At 39.7% G+C, this 19,769-nt stretch overlaps 1 protein-coding gene across 1 annotated transcript in view; it reads right to left on the minus strand.

Annotated features, from left to right (window-relative positions):
• SYN2 (synapsin II) overlaps positions 1–19,769 on the minus strand; it is a gene marked incomplete at both ends in the record, with an annotated part of 173,562 nt that overhangs the window by 106,365 nt on the left and 47,428 nt on the right. Inside the window, one exon of the mRNA XM_084269425.1 lies at positions 1,833–1,890. Coding sequence (XP_084125551.1) covers positions 1,833–1,890 — 58 coding nt within the window. The remainder of the gene's footprint in view (positions 1–1,832; positions 1,891–19,769) is intronic.

Below are 19,769 nucleotides of genomic sequence, written 5' to 3' on the forward strand. Positions count from 1 at the left end.
GCACATTTACTCTTCTTTCTAAAAGACTTAGTGTTAATAAACAATTATCTTGCAAAATTCACAAATAAAGAACTTTTTCAAAGTATCTTCTACACTGGCAATGTGGAATTTAAAAGGAATCATTTCCATACTCTGAATCTACAGTTATTTGAGAGGAAAGGACAGGATGTTTTTCATTTATTCACAGTCTTTCATCAGCTTAAACTCTCAAGGCACTTTACAATAACATTACACAGCAGAATAATTGAAGTGCAGCCAACTGTCTTCTAGTGGATAAATAAAAGTGTCTTTGCTATCCCGGACACTAATACACAATAGAGAGTGTCAGAATTCTCATTAGTCTCCTCTTGAAAAATGGTATCACTGAAAGTCTTCCTCAGTAAAGTCTGTGTAAGGCTTTCAGAAGTGAGTGTTCAGTTAAGGCAAGTGTTGGCTACTCTGGCCACTGTTCCAACTCAGTAGCTTAAGTATGTGCTTGATTTCAAGCACGGACATGTCTCCATTAAAGCCCATACACTTATGTACTTCCCTGGATCCGTGTTACAATGTTCTAAACACAAGGGACAGTTTAAAGATTATTGTAAAAACAGTGCACATGGTGAGAGATTGAAATATTTGTGTAAGTGCTGACAATGTTAAAGAATCACTTGAAACCTATTTAATCCGAGACGGACTACTAATCTCACTGATTAATAAATCATATTAAATAATTACAAGGATTCATAGTACAGTTTATGTAGTTTAAAAGCTTAGGACACAATAGAAAATATTGCCTGCTATAGATAGGTTGATGTAAGTAGTACAAAAACAAAATAACGCTCTCTGGTATTACCAGAAGAACACTAAAATAACAGTTAGCAACTCTTTGTGTATGACTGTCACAGTATTGACACTGAGTAGTAGGGTTCAGCAACTTTTAATCCCTTACTGACTAAAAGTGGTTCAGGTCCTACCAGAGACCATTCAAAGGAAATTATAGGCTTACACAGAGCTTTTGTTGATATTAAAGACACAGCATGCATGACGTCAACTTCATGGCCCTATCTAGGTGTGAATGGGATTTGGGGACAAAACAGCTTGTCTCCATTTTCCCATCTCTCCCTCAATACTCTTGAAGGTGCCTGGCAAAACTTCCCACATTTCCAAGCCAAGAACATCAGCAGATACTCAGTGCTGTAAAGAATGGAGCAAAGCCCAATGCTGTACTATTACAGTGAATTTAGATAAGCTCAATCCACACGGCTAGTGATAATCTTCCCTCATACTTTGAAATTCCAATGACAAAACTCAGTTTAAGTACTGAAGCTTCTGACAGTGGCATACCTTTGTGGATTCCAAGGGTGAAAAGGAGTAAAAAGGCTTATTGACTTCCCTAGTTTCAGAAATGTACCTCAAATAAGAGCCATCATTCTAACGCAACCTAAATTCTACCTCCGTATTTCTTCAGTGAGTTTCTTAAAGAAACCCCCAAAATTTTTAAAAAAAAAAGCTCTCAAAACCCAAATGCATTCTAGCACTGCAGCCATATGTTCTTAAGTAAAAGAATTAGTGATACAGAAATTAAAAAGGTAACTCGAGGAGTGTCTGGGAAATTCAGTCGCTAAGCAACAACTTTTTAATATGACTTGTTTTCGATGTGCAAATTATGGTCAGAATCTTTTAAGAGCCACATTAGAAAGAAACACAACTAAATCTTTGAGTGGTCTATTTAACATCTGAAGGGTTCTTTTTAAGTAGAAAGAACTATGACCTATGTATCTATATATACATGCATAATTCTGTATAAATACATAAATATAAAAATTAGCATTCAGAATAAGTTGTTTAGTTACCTGTTCAACCTTTATGTCATATTCTCCATGGACCTTTTTTCCACGAAAAGCCTTGGCCCTGTAGGGGAAAAAAAGGGAGAGAAAAATCAAGGATATATGTATCTGTAAATCAGTACCTACACAGAGCTTCCTGTATGGCCTTCAGCATCTCGAAAATGGATTGAATCTACCTACAACACGTAAGCAAGTTCTCTTTCCTTTGACGTCCTTGTATCCTTAACATCCCACCGCATAGTATTTTGGGATCAAAAGCACACATGATGTGATTTTCAGCATTAAAGGGGATAGCAAAGTGATAAATACGTATTTCACACTTAGTTACTAACATAAAATGATTACTGCTAAAAAGATGCAACCCTGCTCTTAATGTCAACAATGCCAATGGAAATTTATGTCAAAGTGAACACCATCCAAACAGCCCCTCATGGTAATCCTTATCCATTTAGTTTATTTAGAGAAACTGCTTTACTGGAAACACTATGCTTAGAAATTTATATTGCTTTTAAAGAAAGCATCAGAGGTATTGGAGAGTGGATTTGTCACCAAACCTGCAAACGCCCGATTTATCCATCAGTTTTGTTTTTTATTTAGACTATACTTGAGACAATGTAATTCATGTGAAGAAGGGTTTATATGGAACCAAAAATCTGCTGTACAATCAAAAAAGCAAACCCCACAGAATATCTCCTGAAGTGTCACAAATCACCCAGCTGCTATTATATTAATCTACCCTATCAGTGCAAGTAACATCTATAAAATCAGTAGAATCATCAAGGTTGGAAAAGACCATCAGCCCTCCACCACCATAAACATTAAACCATCCCCCAAAGCAACTCATCTACCCATTTTTTTATTAAAGATCTCCAGGGATAGTAACTCCACCATCTCCCTGGACAGCCTGTTCCAATACTTCACCACTCGTTTGGTGAATATTTTTTTCCTAATATCCAATCTGAACCTCCCCTGGTGCTCCTTGAGACCATTTCCTCTTGTCCCGTCGCTAGTCACTAGGAAGAAGAGGCCAACAGGTCTCTCCTCAGCCTCCTCAGTCTGAACAGCCCCAGCTCCCTCAGCCTCTCCTCGTAAGACCTGCTCTCCAGACCACTCATCAGCCTAGTTGCCCTTCTCTGCACTGTCTCCAGCACCTCGATGTCCATCCTATACTGCACACAGTACTTACGGTGCAGCCTCACCGGGGCTGAATACTGGGGTAAGATCACCTCCCTGGCTCTGCTGGTCACAAGGGTACTACATTTTAAAAGAATTCATTATTGATTTTGGAAAATCCTTTTGCCACTGAGCGCAAGAAGAGTTTCACCGCTGGTTTCAGCAGTAGAAGAACCAAACTTCATAATAATCTGCTGGAAACACTCTCATTGGTGATGTATTTAAGGATATTTCAGGTATTATGGATAAAGGACAGTAGAAAGCAAAGAAAGCATTTATACTGAAACAGGACACTCAAATATTGCCCCACAATTAATTCAGTATGAACATGCAGTTGGTAAGATAACAATGAAAAAAGCGTTTGGTAATATTACTGGTTTATACTGTTTCTTTGTAATAAATACCCATGAAATAAAAAGTTTGAAGTCTATTATTTTATTTTAGGAGATACATACTCAGGGTAAGGTTCTAAAATATTTGTGTGAATAACAAAAGTAGAAGTTAAATATACTGCATCTCAAGTTTAACAAAGAAATACTATCCAGCATTTATTTTTCTTTCCAAATTTGTTCTGAAATTCCATGTGAATATGAAAACTACGTCTCAAAAACTGTGAGATGCGGCTTGTAATGCTGTATATGTTGAGGGATCAGCTGGACCATGCTGATCTAAATGGTGCATGAAAACCAAGGATATCTGAATGACCCTGGGAGAAGTCTACAAAAGCCACAGAGCACAGAGAAAGGTTTCATGTTCACCTCAACTGCCTCAGGAGAAGAACAACCAATGTGTAACAACAGGCAGCTTAAATGTCTCTCTGAAAAGCTACGGTTTGTTTTGAAAAATATGTATAGCTCCAATTCCAATCACCATGAATTTAACAGCAATGTTATTGTTACATTTTTCTGGGAACAAGCTGAACTCCTAGACTTTATTTCCTGTGCAGGAACAGGACAGGTAAATGCATCATTGGGCATTGAGCAGATAACACAAATGAAATTTAAGTAGAATTATGTCGGCTATATAACACAAAAAATGTCACAGTGAGGCTGCCTCTTGAACACTGCATAATAAGCTTGGAATAACAGGTTCTTAGAGAGTAAACTTCCACAATGCTCACGCTAACAAATATCAGCAACTGATTACTACTTTTTCAGAGAAAATGAAAATTGAAAATGACAGAGAGACAAAGAAAGGTTCCTTAGTGTTAAAGTCCACTGCCTGTATTGGAACGTCCTTAAAACTTTACTGAAGGGGAAATGCTACTCCTTTAAATTCAATCTTTCTACTTAATCATCATTTAGATGAGGCAACCTTTAAACAAATAAACTTTGGCATGATTCACATTTCAACAAATGACTTCAGCTTTGAAAATAAACAGTACGTACTGAAGTTAAGCAATCCAAGGCTTGAAAACAAACGTGACATTTAATGAGACAATTTCAAAGTAGCTTTAACCAACAACTTGTATAAAAATGTCAAATATTCAATAATGCTCTCCAAATGCTGAGCCACAAACTGCAAGAATTTATCTTGATTTGTCTAAAAAATAACTTACAAGTCATGACACGTCATTTCAAAAAAAGAAATTCTTAACATGAGATTGCTGTGAAGTAAAACCTAGTTTACATGTTCTTAATGTACTTCAGAAATAGGCATGCCCTGCTTGAATTATTCCTATCTGCAATATGACAAACGTGCAATCCTATCATAAAGGCATTTATTACATACATTTATTTTTTTAAAATTTTAAGTGAGGGGAGTTAGGGATCAAAATTCTTTGGTGCTGCTAATTTACAGAATTCCACTGAAATTCCCATTACACCTCATTACTCTTAGTCCTGAGCACAGAATATCTGTGTATCAAGCCTCAGCGCACCTCTGCAGAAAGGAATTAGTGGTTTCAAGGTCAGGGTCTCTACAGAAGGCATTTGAGAAGAGTGTGATGTTAGCTGTCAGCATGGGTAAAGTTAACAAAACCAATATGCCCCAATTTAAGCAACATTTGGCTGCCAGTGTTGATGATTTCTTGCAGAGTATATAGGGAAGAGAAGGAAAGCAAGCTGAAACTTGCTGGGTAGACAGTTGCTTTCCAAAGCGTAACCGTAGAGGAGCTGGACAGCTGCTAACATAAATGCTGCCACAGGGGTTATGAACATGACCTCTTACAGCCTGAATCTTTTCAAAATATGTAAAATATTTATGCCTTTCTTGCTTCACAATTCATTTTTGGATTAAAACCTTGCACATTCAAAAGAAAACAGTGTAGAATATACAGTTGTTATAAATGCAGCTTCATACAAACTCACACTACTCACTGATTTTTGGGAAGGACAATGGATGAAGTAGCAATCACTAAAAGTGTTTCAGTATAAAAAGAGAGACTTAAGATGTATGTAGGTTGAGGTAAACGTTTCTGCAGTGTCTGACCATGCCACAAAACCAACACTGTTTCATTTAATTTGAATAACCACAGTGTTAGAACTGGTGCAACTTTCGATTGACAGCAAAATAATTTGCTAATACGCAACTGGTTTATTCTACTTCAATTTGCATTCTGTACCACTACCCTGACAAGCTTATCAGCACCAGCCTTTATTAATGTCAAAAGCAGGCTTCAGTCCTGCAAACCACTGCGGATGTGTGCAAGTGTCCTGTTGTCCGAGCCCTGCATCCCCTGAACCACTGCAACGTGCACTTCACTACGTACTGCGTCACTTGCAGCCTGGTCTCCATACCAACAACATAACAGGAACAGGAATCAGTTCCATCTGAACACTGATTTCTGGGCATGTCAGAACACTGAAGTGGAAACTCATCACTGAGCCTAGCCATAAGAAGACTGTACGCTCAAAAATCATTATACTGCCAGTTTTCTATGACTGGGCAGAAGTTGTTCCTCGCTTGGGACAGCAGCACCCTCTGGAGTACAAACCCGCAGGGCTCCAACAGCCAGCGCACTGCGAGGTGATGCACCCACATCCACACCTTAACTGCCCGGGGTAACGCTTCACTGGGCTTACTGTGGGCACACAGCGCCAGCCAGGCTTCCACAGTCGGCGAGCCTGGCATGCCAGCCTCAGCGGCACAACCGAAAATGTTAAGAGACAGCAAACCCAGCCTTCAAGTTCAAGCCTGGTTAGAAGTAACTAATGATGTAATTGAAATAAGAAAAAAAAAAGGGGGGTGTGCAGGAAGGAAGAAGTACCTTTAGTCTCCAAGTCTTTGTACCAGAAAAGCTAAGATTTGCATGCGCTGCTCTACTTTCATGCTGAATTAGGAACAGTCCATCTATCTCCATCAAGTCAGTGTTTTCTTTCAGTTTAATGGAAATATGACTAAGATGTCATCAGCATCCCATTTGCACTGCCAGGCAGCACAGAGTGCCAAGCAGCACAGAACGCTGGTGTAACACATTTGGTAAACTTGTCAGCTCCATACTTTGTCATGGGACAGCTATCTAACAGATTATGTATGTGAGAATTAACATGTCAGCGATATAATCTAGCCACATTTTAAGTCCATGGCTTTTAAGACTTCAGTTTTGTAAACATATACTTTTTAAAATATGAAATCAGAAGAATGTGCCAAGGAAATAATCGCTGAAAACCACAACTGCATACAGATCATGAAGCTGCAGTGAAAGGATCGTTTTAAGGAGCAAGATTATTACTCATTCCATTTTAGAGCTTTTTAGACCGTTATGCAGACTTTTGTAAATACATGAAAGCCGTAAGAAACTTATCAAAAGGAATGTGATAAGATTTGCATATTTTCATTTCATGCAGCCTAATCCACAATCTCCTGAAACAAGTGGGAATCTCTCTGTGGGCTCTGCAACTTTCTGACAGCACCAAGCTCTGCTACAGTGACTTCCAACCAACCAGCCTAGCTAACAGAGCACATCATTTGGAACTGCAATAATGCTGCTATCACGACTGAATAGAAGTTATTAAGAATACTGTAAACATGACAGTTCACAGATTTCCTTTTATTCACTTGTTCCACATTTCTGCAACAAGAGACTGGTAAGAGACTGTTACGAAAAATAAAATATCCTCTTTAAAACACGACTCTTAAAGACTTTGTTACACTTAAATGTGTTACTCAGATTCTGCAGACCTATCTGGACCTAAACCACATTTTTTTCTTCTGCACTCTTAAGTTATACTTCTGACACTCGACCCAAATGGTATTTCATTCTCGCAGTGAAGTTTTCTCAAGATACTACTTCATACAGAAATAGTGTTCAAAGCAGCAGACTATCACCACAAAACAAGTGACAGAATCCTTCAGATGCTGACTTCAATTTCAGTAGTGCTCCCTGTCGCATTGGCTTTCACTAGATGAACAGCAATCTCGATTACCAGGTACATATAAATTTGAACAGCAGCACATTTTATTGACTCTGAAATAGCCTGACTTACATTAGCTGATTCTATAGCTCGTATTTGTATCAGGCCCATTTGGTTTTGCTTTTAATCACTCGGGCTGATGAAATGCCATATTCAATGGAAGCACTGTAATGGCAAGGAGGCATGGCTGCTCTTTCCAGTTACTTGCTCTGTCATGGGACAATTCACAGACCCCCTTACTGAATCACAGAATCCCATAATGATAGGGGTTGGAAGGGAGTAACCTCCAGTTTTCATCTAGTCCAACCCACCCCCCAGCTGATTTCATAAAAACAGGGTTTCGCCAGTATGACAGGCAGGACACAAGCCAGTTCTTCATTCTATAGCACAGCCTGGCCTACTGAAAGGGAAAAATATACTGTTTGTATTTTAAAAGTGATCGTTTCTGCCAATAAGGTAATATAAACATTGCATTTTAGCCTATTATTTAATCTATTGAGTTCACAATAGAAATTATTTCTAAACATCATCTTCTGTGCACAAGGGTACAACATGGCCTTTCGCATGGTTTTTAATATATTGTTTCCACCAGTAAAACATCTCTCTCTTCCCGGTATATCTTTACCTGAAATCACTATCTACAGTACTCCTGCACCCCTCTTGTCACTCATAATATATGGAAAGAGAATGACTGGAACAAACAAAGTCCTTCCAGTCCTAGCGTATATTAGCACATGAAGGAGTCATCCGAGATGGCTTTACACTGGAACCTATCACCTTTAATTCTATCAAGCTACAGACTTCCTTCATTGCTGATCTGCCTGGTTTTATTCAGGGCCATGAAAGGAGTTTCCCAAGCAGCTGAAGCTTCATGGGACAGTCAAAAACATTCCATCTCTGGCACAGTGCTGTCCTTCCCTGACTTCTGTAGCTCAGAGCAAAGAACTTTGTTAAACACACGCTGAAAAACCAGAGCCCCTACATGCAGCCCATCCTCTGTAGAGGCACTGAACTTCCCCATTCCTTTCCCCAGCAATCAATAAACCCACAAAAAAGCCAAGACTAAACACTTTTCAGTGGAGATTTTCCTGCCCATACAGCAAAGATGCTGCCCAAAGAGAGCTCTAAAAGCATATTAAAAAAGAAAGCACAAACAATCTAGAAATAAAGAACCAAAGCTTATTAAGCAGCAATTATTCCATTTCCCTGTGATGCATATCCCCCTTGCTAGAAATGGGTTGGGTTTTTTTTAGAGCAGCTTTATATGTGGCACCTTCAGAGGCATCCACAATCTCTGGTTCAATCCCAATTATATCTCCTAATTAATTATTAGCCTTTTTTTTTTAACACTTCTGGCATATGGCATAATGTTATCTCCTTGACTCTGGTTATTTAAACAAAACAGAGCCATTCTATTTTTTCACAGGACAAATCTTCCAGCCCAAGAACTCTCCTTGTTGTTTTAACCAGGAACCCTCCTATCTGTCACTCCATTCTGTGCCTGAATACAGTGTTTTCACTGGAGATCTAATCATGAAGAAAATGCCTCCTACTCTTGCATTTCTCATTTGAGCTCACATTTTCTGGGTCTCTGGAACAGCACGCTTTACTGAAAATGCCTCATTTTCTACCCACTCAAGGTGAAACAAGTACTCTTTCATGACCAAACGCTTCTCTGTCTTTCTGGTAACGTCTCAAAATCCCACACCTCCGATTATGTAATATTTACCTTTAGCCCATTACTTCTGTGCAAGATTTATAGTCACGATGTCATTTCTGTGGGCTTTTCTTGTGAATTAGATGACAAACAAAGTATTTTTACACACTCATTCCCTCAGCATTAGAAGACTTCATACGTGATGCAACACATTATAACCTTTTCCAGGTCTGTTAGACTCATTAGAGTGACTACTACACTTTCCCATGGTTAGGTTCACAAAGATGTTCTTTACTCAGAAGGTAACAGAGTGTCCCAACTTCTGTGCAGGAAAAAAATCACAAGCCAAATTACGCAACATTACTGCTCCAAATATTGATGGAAGTTTTTATGGTTCTTAGTGCTGTAACACTCAGAGTGCCTATGGTGCACCCGTTGCTGTAAATTCCTTAATCTTGCCTACTATAACCAACACAATAATAATACAGTCTAAAGTGACAAAGTTAAATTGGTCACTTCCAAGTCTCCCTACCAAGTCGTGATTCTTTCCAACTTTGCATTCTGCCAACAACAAAGCTAAAGTAGTACAAACTGCTAATGAGCAATTCTGCTGTTTAGCAAGGAAGGCATTCAAAATCGTCTTGAATGAGTGGCAAAATTGTCACACTATGCAGTCACTGGTGAAGTTTAGGACAGAAAAAAACAAACCATCTACAAACAGCATCTAGAGACATTTTAGTTTACTTTTTTCCTATTGATCTAAAGAAATGGAAGTGAGTCTAAAATGTTTTACACCAATAAAATGCAATTCCTGGCATAATTGGAACACCATAAAAACCAGCACAGATTGAAAGAATCCTTGTGACTGAATCCACGCTATTGATGAACTCTTCAGCATAAATTTGTCCTTTAATTTTTCTATTTATAGTGAATTCTCTGCGGTCTTTTAAATTCCTCTAAGCAAGATGTGTGACTGTGGTGAGAAAGTTTGGATCATTTACACCTGGAGACTTTACAAGGTGTTGGGCTATCACATTGTTTGAATTATCACCTTTAAAGATCCTCCACTTAACATAAAAACTGCATCTGAAAAGCCTCTCCAGCTAGTTCCTTATGTGCTTATCCTATAGATGAGATTCAGACCAAACTAGTCAAGTGAGATAAGAAAGAGGGAGAAGCATGCAAGACATGTATGTCTGGAGACAGAGTGGGGGATAGAGTGAACATCTTTCAGTTGCAGCTTATAGCTAAACCAGATTAAGTACAACATCAAACCCCCAGGCTTAATGTCAAACCATAAATCTTCAGCCCCACACAAGGACAAGACCCAGTGGAAACACGGGGTAATGGGAGAAGAAAGGATTGGACAAGTGCCAGAGCATCGTATTAGAGACACGCATATACACCCATCCCCCACCCCCCACCCCCCCACCCCCAGTCAAAAGGGTGGCCTTGGCAGAGAATGGCAGCAATGGTACAGGCAGGTCTGAGTATTTTTCCCCCACCCAGACCCCCCACAAGCATTTCACACCCTTGCAGCAATACTTCTCTGGCCCTACCGAAACTGAATTAGATTTAAATGAGGGACGGACAAAGATTTTTCACAGATCAGCAGCAACTGTTGTGATCTTGGGCTCAGAAATCCTTTCACCTCCATCACACAGATCTGGAGGCTCTTCCAGTTCTACCACGAGCTTCAAGTTACATGAATACTAGAGGCCCCATTTGAATCTAGATCCCAAATAATCAGTATAGAACAACCTTTTTTTCCATACACCTGAAACTTCTGGTTTTACAGTCGTATTTCAGACAGCCGTCTACCGCCCTGTTTCTCCCAGCAGACCAACTAGAAAGCCCAGTCTTCACAGCTCTACTTAAGTAACTTGGTTTAGAACCTTCACAGATGCTATAAAGAAAGAGTGTATGGCTTTTGCTGCCCTCTTCTGTAGAAAGAAATGTATATCAGACAGGCTAAAAAAATTGTTTCCAGTGACAGATAAATCCAGATCCATGGTGATCTTTCTGGCTTTACAGAAGCTGCACGGGTATCAACCCCTCCTGGAGAGAACAGCAAAGGCCGGGCAGCAGTCACAGGCAGAGGCTGGCTGAAACGAGTGGAAATGCTTCATTGTCACAAAGTTAGACGCAGGTTGTGATGAACAATGGACGTTGTGTGTGACACACTGTATGAACCTAACTTGTAAGGAGTTTTAGATCTACTAGAAAAAGCATATTAACAGCAATAGCACAAGCAGTCTCTATGTAGTTAAGGCAGTGTCAGCAAAAACCCACAAGGAAATGAATCACTGACATCAACATGGATTAAGGGAATAACAATTGCTAGTGCTTTCTATATTCCTTTCCTATTTCAAGTTGAATTAATCAATATCATTAGGCAGTTTTTTCCTCCTTGACACACACACATACACATACTTAGTTTCCACTGGTTTCATAACAGTCTCTGATACGTAAGATACCAGAAAGCTGGGTGGGACCTCCAATGCAATGCTCCCCCCAAGGAAATAAAGATTTCATGCACTGTGCTCACCAGAACAAAAATAGTCATTTATCAGTTGTTATGGGAGAAGGGACTTCAGAAACACACATTTTCTCTACCCACCAGCTGTGGAAGAAGGTCCACAATGCTGCCAAGAAAAAACATTTCCTTCCTTCAAGATACTCGTTAGGATAACGAACAGAAATGCATCGTACTGATAATTATCTGTACAAACGGGCACCAAAGCAACAAAAAATACTTTTACCAGTATCACTTTTCCACTTTTTTTTTAAACTATGTTTTATCCATGTTCTGCTGGGAAACATGGAATGGTGTAGCAGATCAGTGGACTGCCCCTTCCAGGGTACCCCCCATACATTGGTTCTCTGGTTGTACTTTCAGACAAGCTGTCACTTTTATCCTAACAAGTCACCACCAGGCATTTTTTCAAACAGGATACTACACTAAAGACTGAAAGTACAGTACTTCTTTATTAACTCCTACCAGATGTGTATGACTGGGTTCTTCTGAAAACGTGGTAAAGGGATGTGTTTTAGCAGTACTCTGACCCTTGCATTAAAAGAAATGGTCTCTTCTGCTCAGAATTAAACTTCCCAAGTATATTATAAAACTAAACTATATTTTAGTATTACAGTTGGAAGTATAAATCACATATAATGTTGTGTTTGGTTTGTTAATTTAGAAATAGTCTAAAAAGCTAAATAACCGAGAGCCTGTGTTCCTGAGGACTTTCAGCTTCCCACTACGGATTAGAGAACAATAGAACTTTCCAGTACTGCTAAAGTTAGGGAATTACACTTTTCTCTACAGCAAAGAAGGACCACAGCTAATATACTAGGCTGGGAGCATTCCCCACTGCTTCCCCAGGAGAAGCTGACCTTAGGAAAAATTCTTACACAGGAACAGTCCATAAAACTACAAGTCAGGTAAATTCTACTGGAGTGTGTAGCATAAAACATACCACAAGGTCTCAAGGACATTGTGACAAGGGGGAAGCCATCAGAGATGAGAAACATGACCAGCATACCTGACAGTAACTTGCAGGGAATCAGGCTCTGAAAGGTTTGGATTTTGTAGGCAGCTGTACAAATAATTATTTGCATACAGCACATCTAATTAGAAGCTAAATTTAAAAAAACATTTAAAAAAATCTCCATGAGTGATACATTCAGTTTGGCAGAACTATGCATTACAACAATATAAATCCCACAACTGCTCACACCCTTATTATTTGTAAAACAAAAGCCATTGAGTTTTTAGTGCTGAGTGAACACTGAATCAAACAAGCCCCACAGTGTTCCAAGTGTCTGATGTACAGCTGCATGGGCTACATCATGCAAGGTCTGTGTTACACTCAGGTCACGTTCAGCTCTGGAAGTGCAGCAATACATAACTGTGTCCTGTACCTCAAATTTGGGATTTTGAAATTCAACAGTGTGCCAATATTTTAAGCAGAAGTCTACCAGTAAGGCCGTGGGGCAAGCCCCCAGCAGCCCCCAGCCCCAACTGACCAACCATACCTCCCAGCTGTGAGCAGCAGAGGCAACTGCTGAGCATGAAATGATACCCCAATATCTCTCCCCTTCCCAGACGAGCACTATTAGTTTGGTTTTTTGGGGTCTTTTTGCACAACGATGCTACCAAATGTAATTATGAGATTTACTGCCACAAAATAGTAGTGTAACAGTAATCAAACAATTAAAACGCAAACACCAGTCTCTTTTGACATACATTAAAGCATAGCAATAGCTGTAACAATTTCATAATTGAACAATTCACACCTATGGGATAAATACCCCAGTGCCTACAGGGGTGAGAACAGGACCTGCTCTCTTCTGCACACGATAGCAGAGACTGTTCCAAAGTCTGAGATAGATGAGCCTATCTATCTTCCCTATAGGAGCCGTACCATGGAAAGACTGCTTTAAATCCAGTTGGCAACATACAGCGTGTTAGTCAAGGATGCCCAAGAGATGAACTGAGTCTGGCCTTACGTCACTTCGTGGGCTACACCCACCCACTTCGGTCCCTAATGGGAAGTGGCTAGCATATGCTACTAGTCACCTCTCCACTAATGGATCCTTGGGCAACCACAAGTCTCCAGTCCATGGCACTGATTCATTTGGATGGGAGTCGTTAGAGAAAAAGACGGGAGTGCTTTTCCCATGAAGACGCTGCCATTTGGCAGAGATGGGGATAGCAGGCATGTGCAAGCCCTTGTTACGTAAGATCCCAAATCTGCAGCTAGTTACTGGTAAATATTTTTGCTAGTGAATTTATGACTCTGGGCAAGGATGATCTTCCTGGTGAGTAAACAAACCATGAACAAATAACAGCATTCAAAGTCAGAATATTTTCTTGATTATTCTACAATAAGGCCTGTTGGGACAAAAATTCAGGACGTGTTGAAAACCTTTCCAACTCAGAGACCCGGGATATCCACACTGCAAGTTTAACTTGCTGAAGAAAGAAAGGCTGCTACACTCGTTCTAGTTTGCTACTGCATCAACACAAATTAGTCTGCAGTTATATCAGTGATTGCTTTGAGACAAGTCTGATATCAAACTCCCACAGAGTTGTCAGACTGCCAGTTTCTTCTAAAAATCCTTCTTTTTACCAGTTGAGAACTAGGAAAAAACCCCCAAACAACAACAAAAAACCCAAATACCATCACCCCCCACCCCCTCAAAAAAAAAAAATTCAGAAGAAACCAAAATGAGCATGTAATCCCTCAATTCCCAATGCCACAATCAAAGGAAAAATCACCAGGATTTGCAGACACGGGTATTATGTCTTTAAAGCAAATCAACAAAACATTTCTGACTACTTTTGAATCTTTTGTACTGCATATATCACTTCTGAGGTTCGTTCTTCGTTCCAGTAGGTTTTATCATTTTATTTTCTGAATCAGTATAGGTTTTCTACAGTAATCAGCAACATACCTGATGAGCATTATGTTCAATAACTTCATCTGAAGCTCCTACAGTGTGAGTTTCTCTGTTCTCACAAACTCCTTGTTTATGAGAATAAACTGCTTGTCTATTACATGGTCCAGCAGGCAATTTAAAAGAAATTCACAGTGTTGAGTTACAGACAGAAGTCTACCTACTTATTTTTTTTTAAAGATTCCTCAGTAGCAGATGTCATTTAAAAAATACATTGTCATGGCATTCACTAGGTGGTAAGCAGCAAATAAGGGCAGATTCTTTCAATATTAAGGGCAATCAGACCCAATTTCAGAGATTTTTAATAAGGACTGTTATGATTATGGGTGTTTCTTCTAATTCTGTCCATTCAATCAGAATTACAAGACAACAATTCTACTTCTCTATACGCTATTTTGTTATCCTCAGCAGGTTCAAAAGCCTGCATTAGGATGCCCACTCGCGCTACTTGGCTGGAAAAAGAAAGCAAACCGAGACACAGTTAATGTCTACAACGCCCGTGTTTCCGTAACGACCCTGCGGAGCTTGTGCTGAGTGCCAGGGGCTCCGGGCTGCTCCTACACTCGGGCGAGCACTGCCACCTGCCGGCACCGGTCCCGGTACAGCCCCCGGCCGGCACCGGCCCCGGCTCTGCCCCCGGCTGCAGGGAACACGCGTTCTCCGGTGCGGGTAACTTCCCGATTTTTCCACCAAGCAGTACTGATTTAACAGTAACGGTGGCTGAATTTTAAACTGAAACATGAATTGTTATAAAGAAAGCACAAGTAATTTGCGTCGTTATCTCCAACTATTTGCTCCTGCCATCCACTGTGCATTTTCCTGAGGGAAAAGAAACAGTTGAAGCATTTTCTCAGTTGTATCTTATATTAAAATAAAACAAATTAACTTCTCAGAACCCAAGCTTTTCACAAGTTAAAAACATACATGGGCACTATTGCTGGCAATGACCAAAAGCCCCCACTGCCCTTTGCTTTTACCTCTTCTCTCCATTTGAGAAACTGAAAATAACAGTAACAATAATAATTTTAAGGCGTAATTATTTACTAATAAGGAAACAGCTAGATTGGATTCCCTCGAGTTTTATCTCAGCAGTGAAAATCTCTCACACAAACTTGTTCCAGGCACAGAAGGGACAACGGAGGCGACACCTGCAGCTTGTGACCTTGCTAGGCCGTCATCTCCCTTTATGGAATGTAGCACCCCTGTGCTGGCCAGGACTCAGCTCTTGGATCAGTCTGGCTGTCTTGGCAGCCAGGGTTACAGAGAAAGAGAAGTTGTGATCTTCTGCTTAAGAAATGAATTCAAGACAGGTTTAGATGTCAAAATCTGTGAGACAGAAAAATAGGACATTCTCTGTATCATTTTATAACTTAGGGTGGTTTTGTCATCGTTCAGCTGAAGAAAGAACAGGGCACATGGTCGCCTTCAGTACGGTTCATCATTAGGTATCAACATAAAGAATTAAGCAAAGCTACCCAATTTCTCACCTTTTCCACTACCCTCGCCACCTTCCCTTGTTAACTTTCACCCAACCCATCCCTTCATTCTTAGCATACAGTCCTTGCAGGACAGTGAATCTGAAAGCCATGCAGAGCACCCTGTTTTCAGTACATGTTCTCAGAAGGGCACAAATTGAGGTGAGCAGCTCTGTCCAACGCAGTGCTATTTCGTTGCTGGCCCCACCAGAAAACAGAAGATCATTACTGTACATTCAAACATATGCAAGTCCTAGTTAGAAAGATACCTTGAAAGCTCTTCACAATCTTGTTATAAATGGGGCTGCAGTTTGCTCTTTGCTGCTGAGGAATCATCTCACTGGTAGGGTTTAATATTGTCCTTTCTCTCACTCATGTTCCATAGTCTTTAATGACACTTGCAACATGCCCCAGCACTTCCAGAAACATAGAATTAATGCTTCAGGCTGAGCCACAGTGTGCTTATCCCTCTTTCTCTCTCACAGAATGCATCTTGTGCCTCCTTGCTAACAAACATTACCTCTGCTTACCAAAACACAAGCCAAAGAGCTACTATTTCAATAACCAAAGTAGGTAAAAGAACAGAAATATTGACTAGCAGAACTTTGAATGCAGCTGTTCCAAGGAATCCTGAAAGGACATGAATTTCTCTTATCATTCTGATCAGCACAAACAAGCAACAGACCAACCAGCAGTCACACTGAGACTGAGAAATCTGCCTCCTGACCTCTACATCTTCACTTCCAAGTTGGAAATGAGAGCTTCACAGCAAAAGGAGGCAAGGATTTATGAAGCAAAAGAAACTGCAAATACAAATCCTTCTGTAATACCGCGTTTTAAAACACAAAGGTAGTGGCCAAGTCTTTAAACTCTTCATCCTTTTGATGCTTGTGTGAATCATTGTATTCCGAGCATCCTTTTTGGATTTGACAGCAGCTCTTTTAGGGGCTTAACTGAAAACCACAACATTATGATACTGTGATTAATTCTCAGTTCTAATAAGAGACAATATCAAATGCATGACGATTTAGATTTTACTGAGTCTTTTTGTACTCTCCCCCTATGAAAGGTATTACAACTTTTTGTCTCATCTCTGGATTCACACCTTACGCTTTTCCCCGTCTTCCTACCCCTCCCCACCTACACGTATTTCAGACTTGAGCGCTCGAACACTTCTCAATCACAATGTTTCTATAAAATTTATATTTCATTATCACATACATCTTTTTTCTCTTTCTGTAGGCAGGCTCTAGTTCTCGATTTTCTGCAAGAGGATCTCCAATTCTTTATCTTATTTGCCTAGGATGGAGTAGTCCTGGCAACCAAGTTTAAGTAGACTCCAAGGACTAGTGGTTTCTTAAGGTAAAATTTCTCACTCAAAGCCTGCAATATGCTCCTTTCTGAGCATAGGCAGAAAACCCATTACCCTGAACAGATGGAAGGTAATCTGTGGGAAGACAAAATCTGTTAGAGCAAAAACTTAGAATAAATAAGTAATAAAAATATCTGAGTCATAGGCCTGATAAAGTCACAAGACCAGATTAAAGAGATCCCTAAATTTTAAGGGAAACATATTTAAGGAAAAGAGTATACATGATTCTTTTTATTTCTCGAATGCTTTTGATTCCCTTTAAAGCAAGTTTAAGCTTATTATTTGAAAGGAGAGCTGAGATTCTTTCTTCATTCCAAAAGCTATAATCTTAAATAAAATAAATTTTAAAAATGCTCACAAGAAAAATTCTGAGTGCTCACAGTATTAGGACAGCTAATCAGTTGTGTAGGTTCCTTTGAAGGTGTGGAAAAGCAATTGTCAGATGAACTTGGCTGTGACTTGAACAGCTGCTATGCTATGACTACTGTTCAGCTCTAATTAAATCTCAGTGCGATCTCATTTGAAAACAGTAAGGACACAAATCAGGCCCAAGAACGTGTCGTTACATCCATTAACCGTTAAGCTTCCTCTATGACACGGGAATGTTTGTTTTAACCTTCAAACTTGCTGGAACAGAGTCTTGATTGGCACAAACTTCTTTGATTAATTTGAAATCATCACAGCTTGAAAAATATGACAAAGACATGAAATTCAGAAAACCAGCAAAAAGACAAAAAAAATCTTCATTACTCTTTTAACAGGTACTTTCTTCCCAGAGCAGTGCTACAGGACCTTTTAGAATGATTTGCTGATACCAGTACAAAAGATTTGAGTCTCCTAATGACAAAATCACCTACTTCATACGAAAGTTTTACCCTTGTGCTTATACTTGCACCCCTTAGCTAGCCAGTGAGGCATTTTTATGATATGAAATACAGATTAAACCAACAATTTCTATATGTTTTTTAACAGCATGTCAGTAGTCACCCACCAGCTGCTTTTCCAGTTTTTTGTCCTTTTATTTTTTCTCCCAAGCTGTTTCAGGGGTTTACTGGTTTCCTACTCCTTGTATGGTCAATAAAGTACTTCATGTCAAATGAATAAAAACCTGTGCTATTAGTTTTGTAATAGTTTTGTGCAGTTTTAACTTTAGTTGCAGTACTTTTGTTTCATGTTAAGTTAGCTATTATGACAACAGATGTCTAACCTAAAATTGAAATGGTGGGTGTATGTCTGTATGCATATATATACACACACACACATATATAAAAAATCTACATATGTATACAAATAAATACATACATGTGTTCAGAGGCCTGCAAAAAGACAACGCACATTTCCTTTCCTGGCTCTATAAAACCCTGGCTTTCTTTTAAAGAGTGCAGGAATGGTATCAGAGTCAAGAATCACTAATTACGTGGTATTTTGCAAACCATCACCAAGATGACAGACGGTAAATTAACACAGTGAAAGCTCCGTTAACAACCATTCCATCATCTGTTGCTTAACTCCCTAATAAAGGCATAGCAAAAATGCTCTCAATAACTCAGGGTTTTTTTAAACCCACTGTGCCAATGATTTATAGCTTTCTGCACAAAACTTCATTGTGTTTTTCCCAAGATTCACATTTCCAATGAAAGTCATCCCAGAATGCACAGGCACACGCTACCATAAGGCCAGCAACAATTTGTTGAACTAGCCAGCAAAAAAAATGACACAGAAGCCTACAATGTTCATAGCCACAGGCATGAAAACAAGGATGCAGGAGAAGGTAATCTAAAGTCAACTGAGGAGGAGTGAGTTTGGAATTAAAGTTCCAGTATAATAACAGGGACTGTTCCTCCCATCAATCCACCAATGACTTTATACCAACCCTTCCTCAAAGAATGGAATGAAGGAGGGAGACAGTGCTGGACTCGTGGACATGGAGGAAGAAGAGCAAGAAGCCACAAAGAACCTGTCCAGAGAGACAGAACAGTTTCACAACCACTTAAAGCTGACTTCAGCTCAGTGCCGTCAAAATCAGGCATCTTCCTCAAGCCTCCTGGGGCACAGCTGGGCTTTGCCACCCAGCCTAGTGATGGTGTCCCCGCAGGGTAAAGGCCATGAGGACAGTGACTGGACTGAAGGCAAGTGACCATTCTTGCTGTCTGTCCCAAGAACAGCTGTGCTGGAAGTGGAACAGCAGGAAGGCAGGGACAAGTGAGAAAGACAGTGACAAAGACAGTGACAGTACATCACCTTGAAGCAACACAGAAATGGAGCCAGAAAATTCCACTTTTGCAGCTCGTAATTCTCAACAAATAGCACAGTTCTATAGGGCTACACCTTGCCAGCAATTCCTTTTAATTTATTTATACACAAAAAGCTTTATATAGTTTTTTGTATATTTATTTTATTTTTATATATTAAAACTCCTTTTATAGATGTGATATGCAAATAAATTAG

The sequence above is a fragment of the Gallinula chloropus genome (genome assembly GCF_964237585.1).
Source record: "Gallinula chloropus genome assembly, chromosome: 12".
NCBI classification, from domain to species: Eukaryota; Metazoa; Chordata; class Aves; order Gruiformes; family Rallidae; genus Gallinula; species Gallinula chloropus.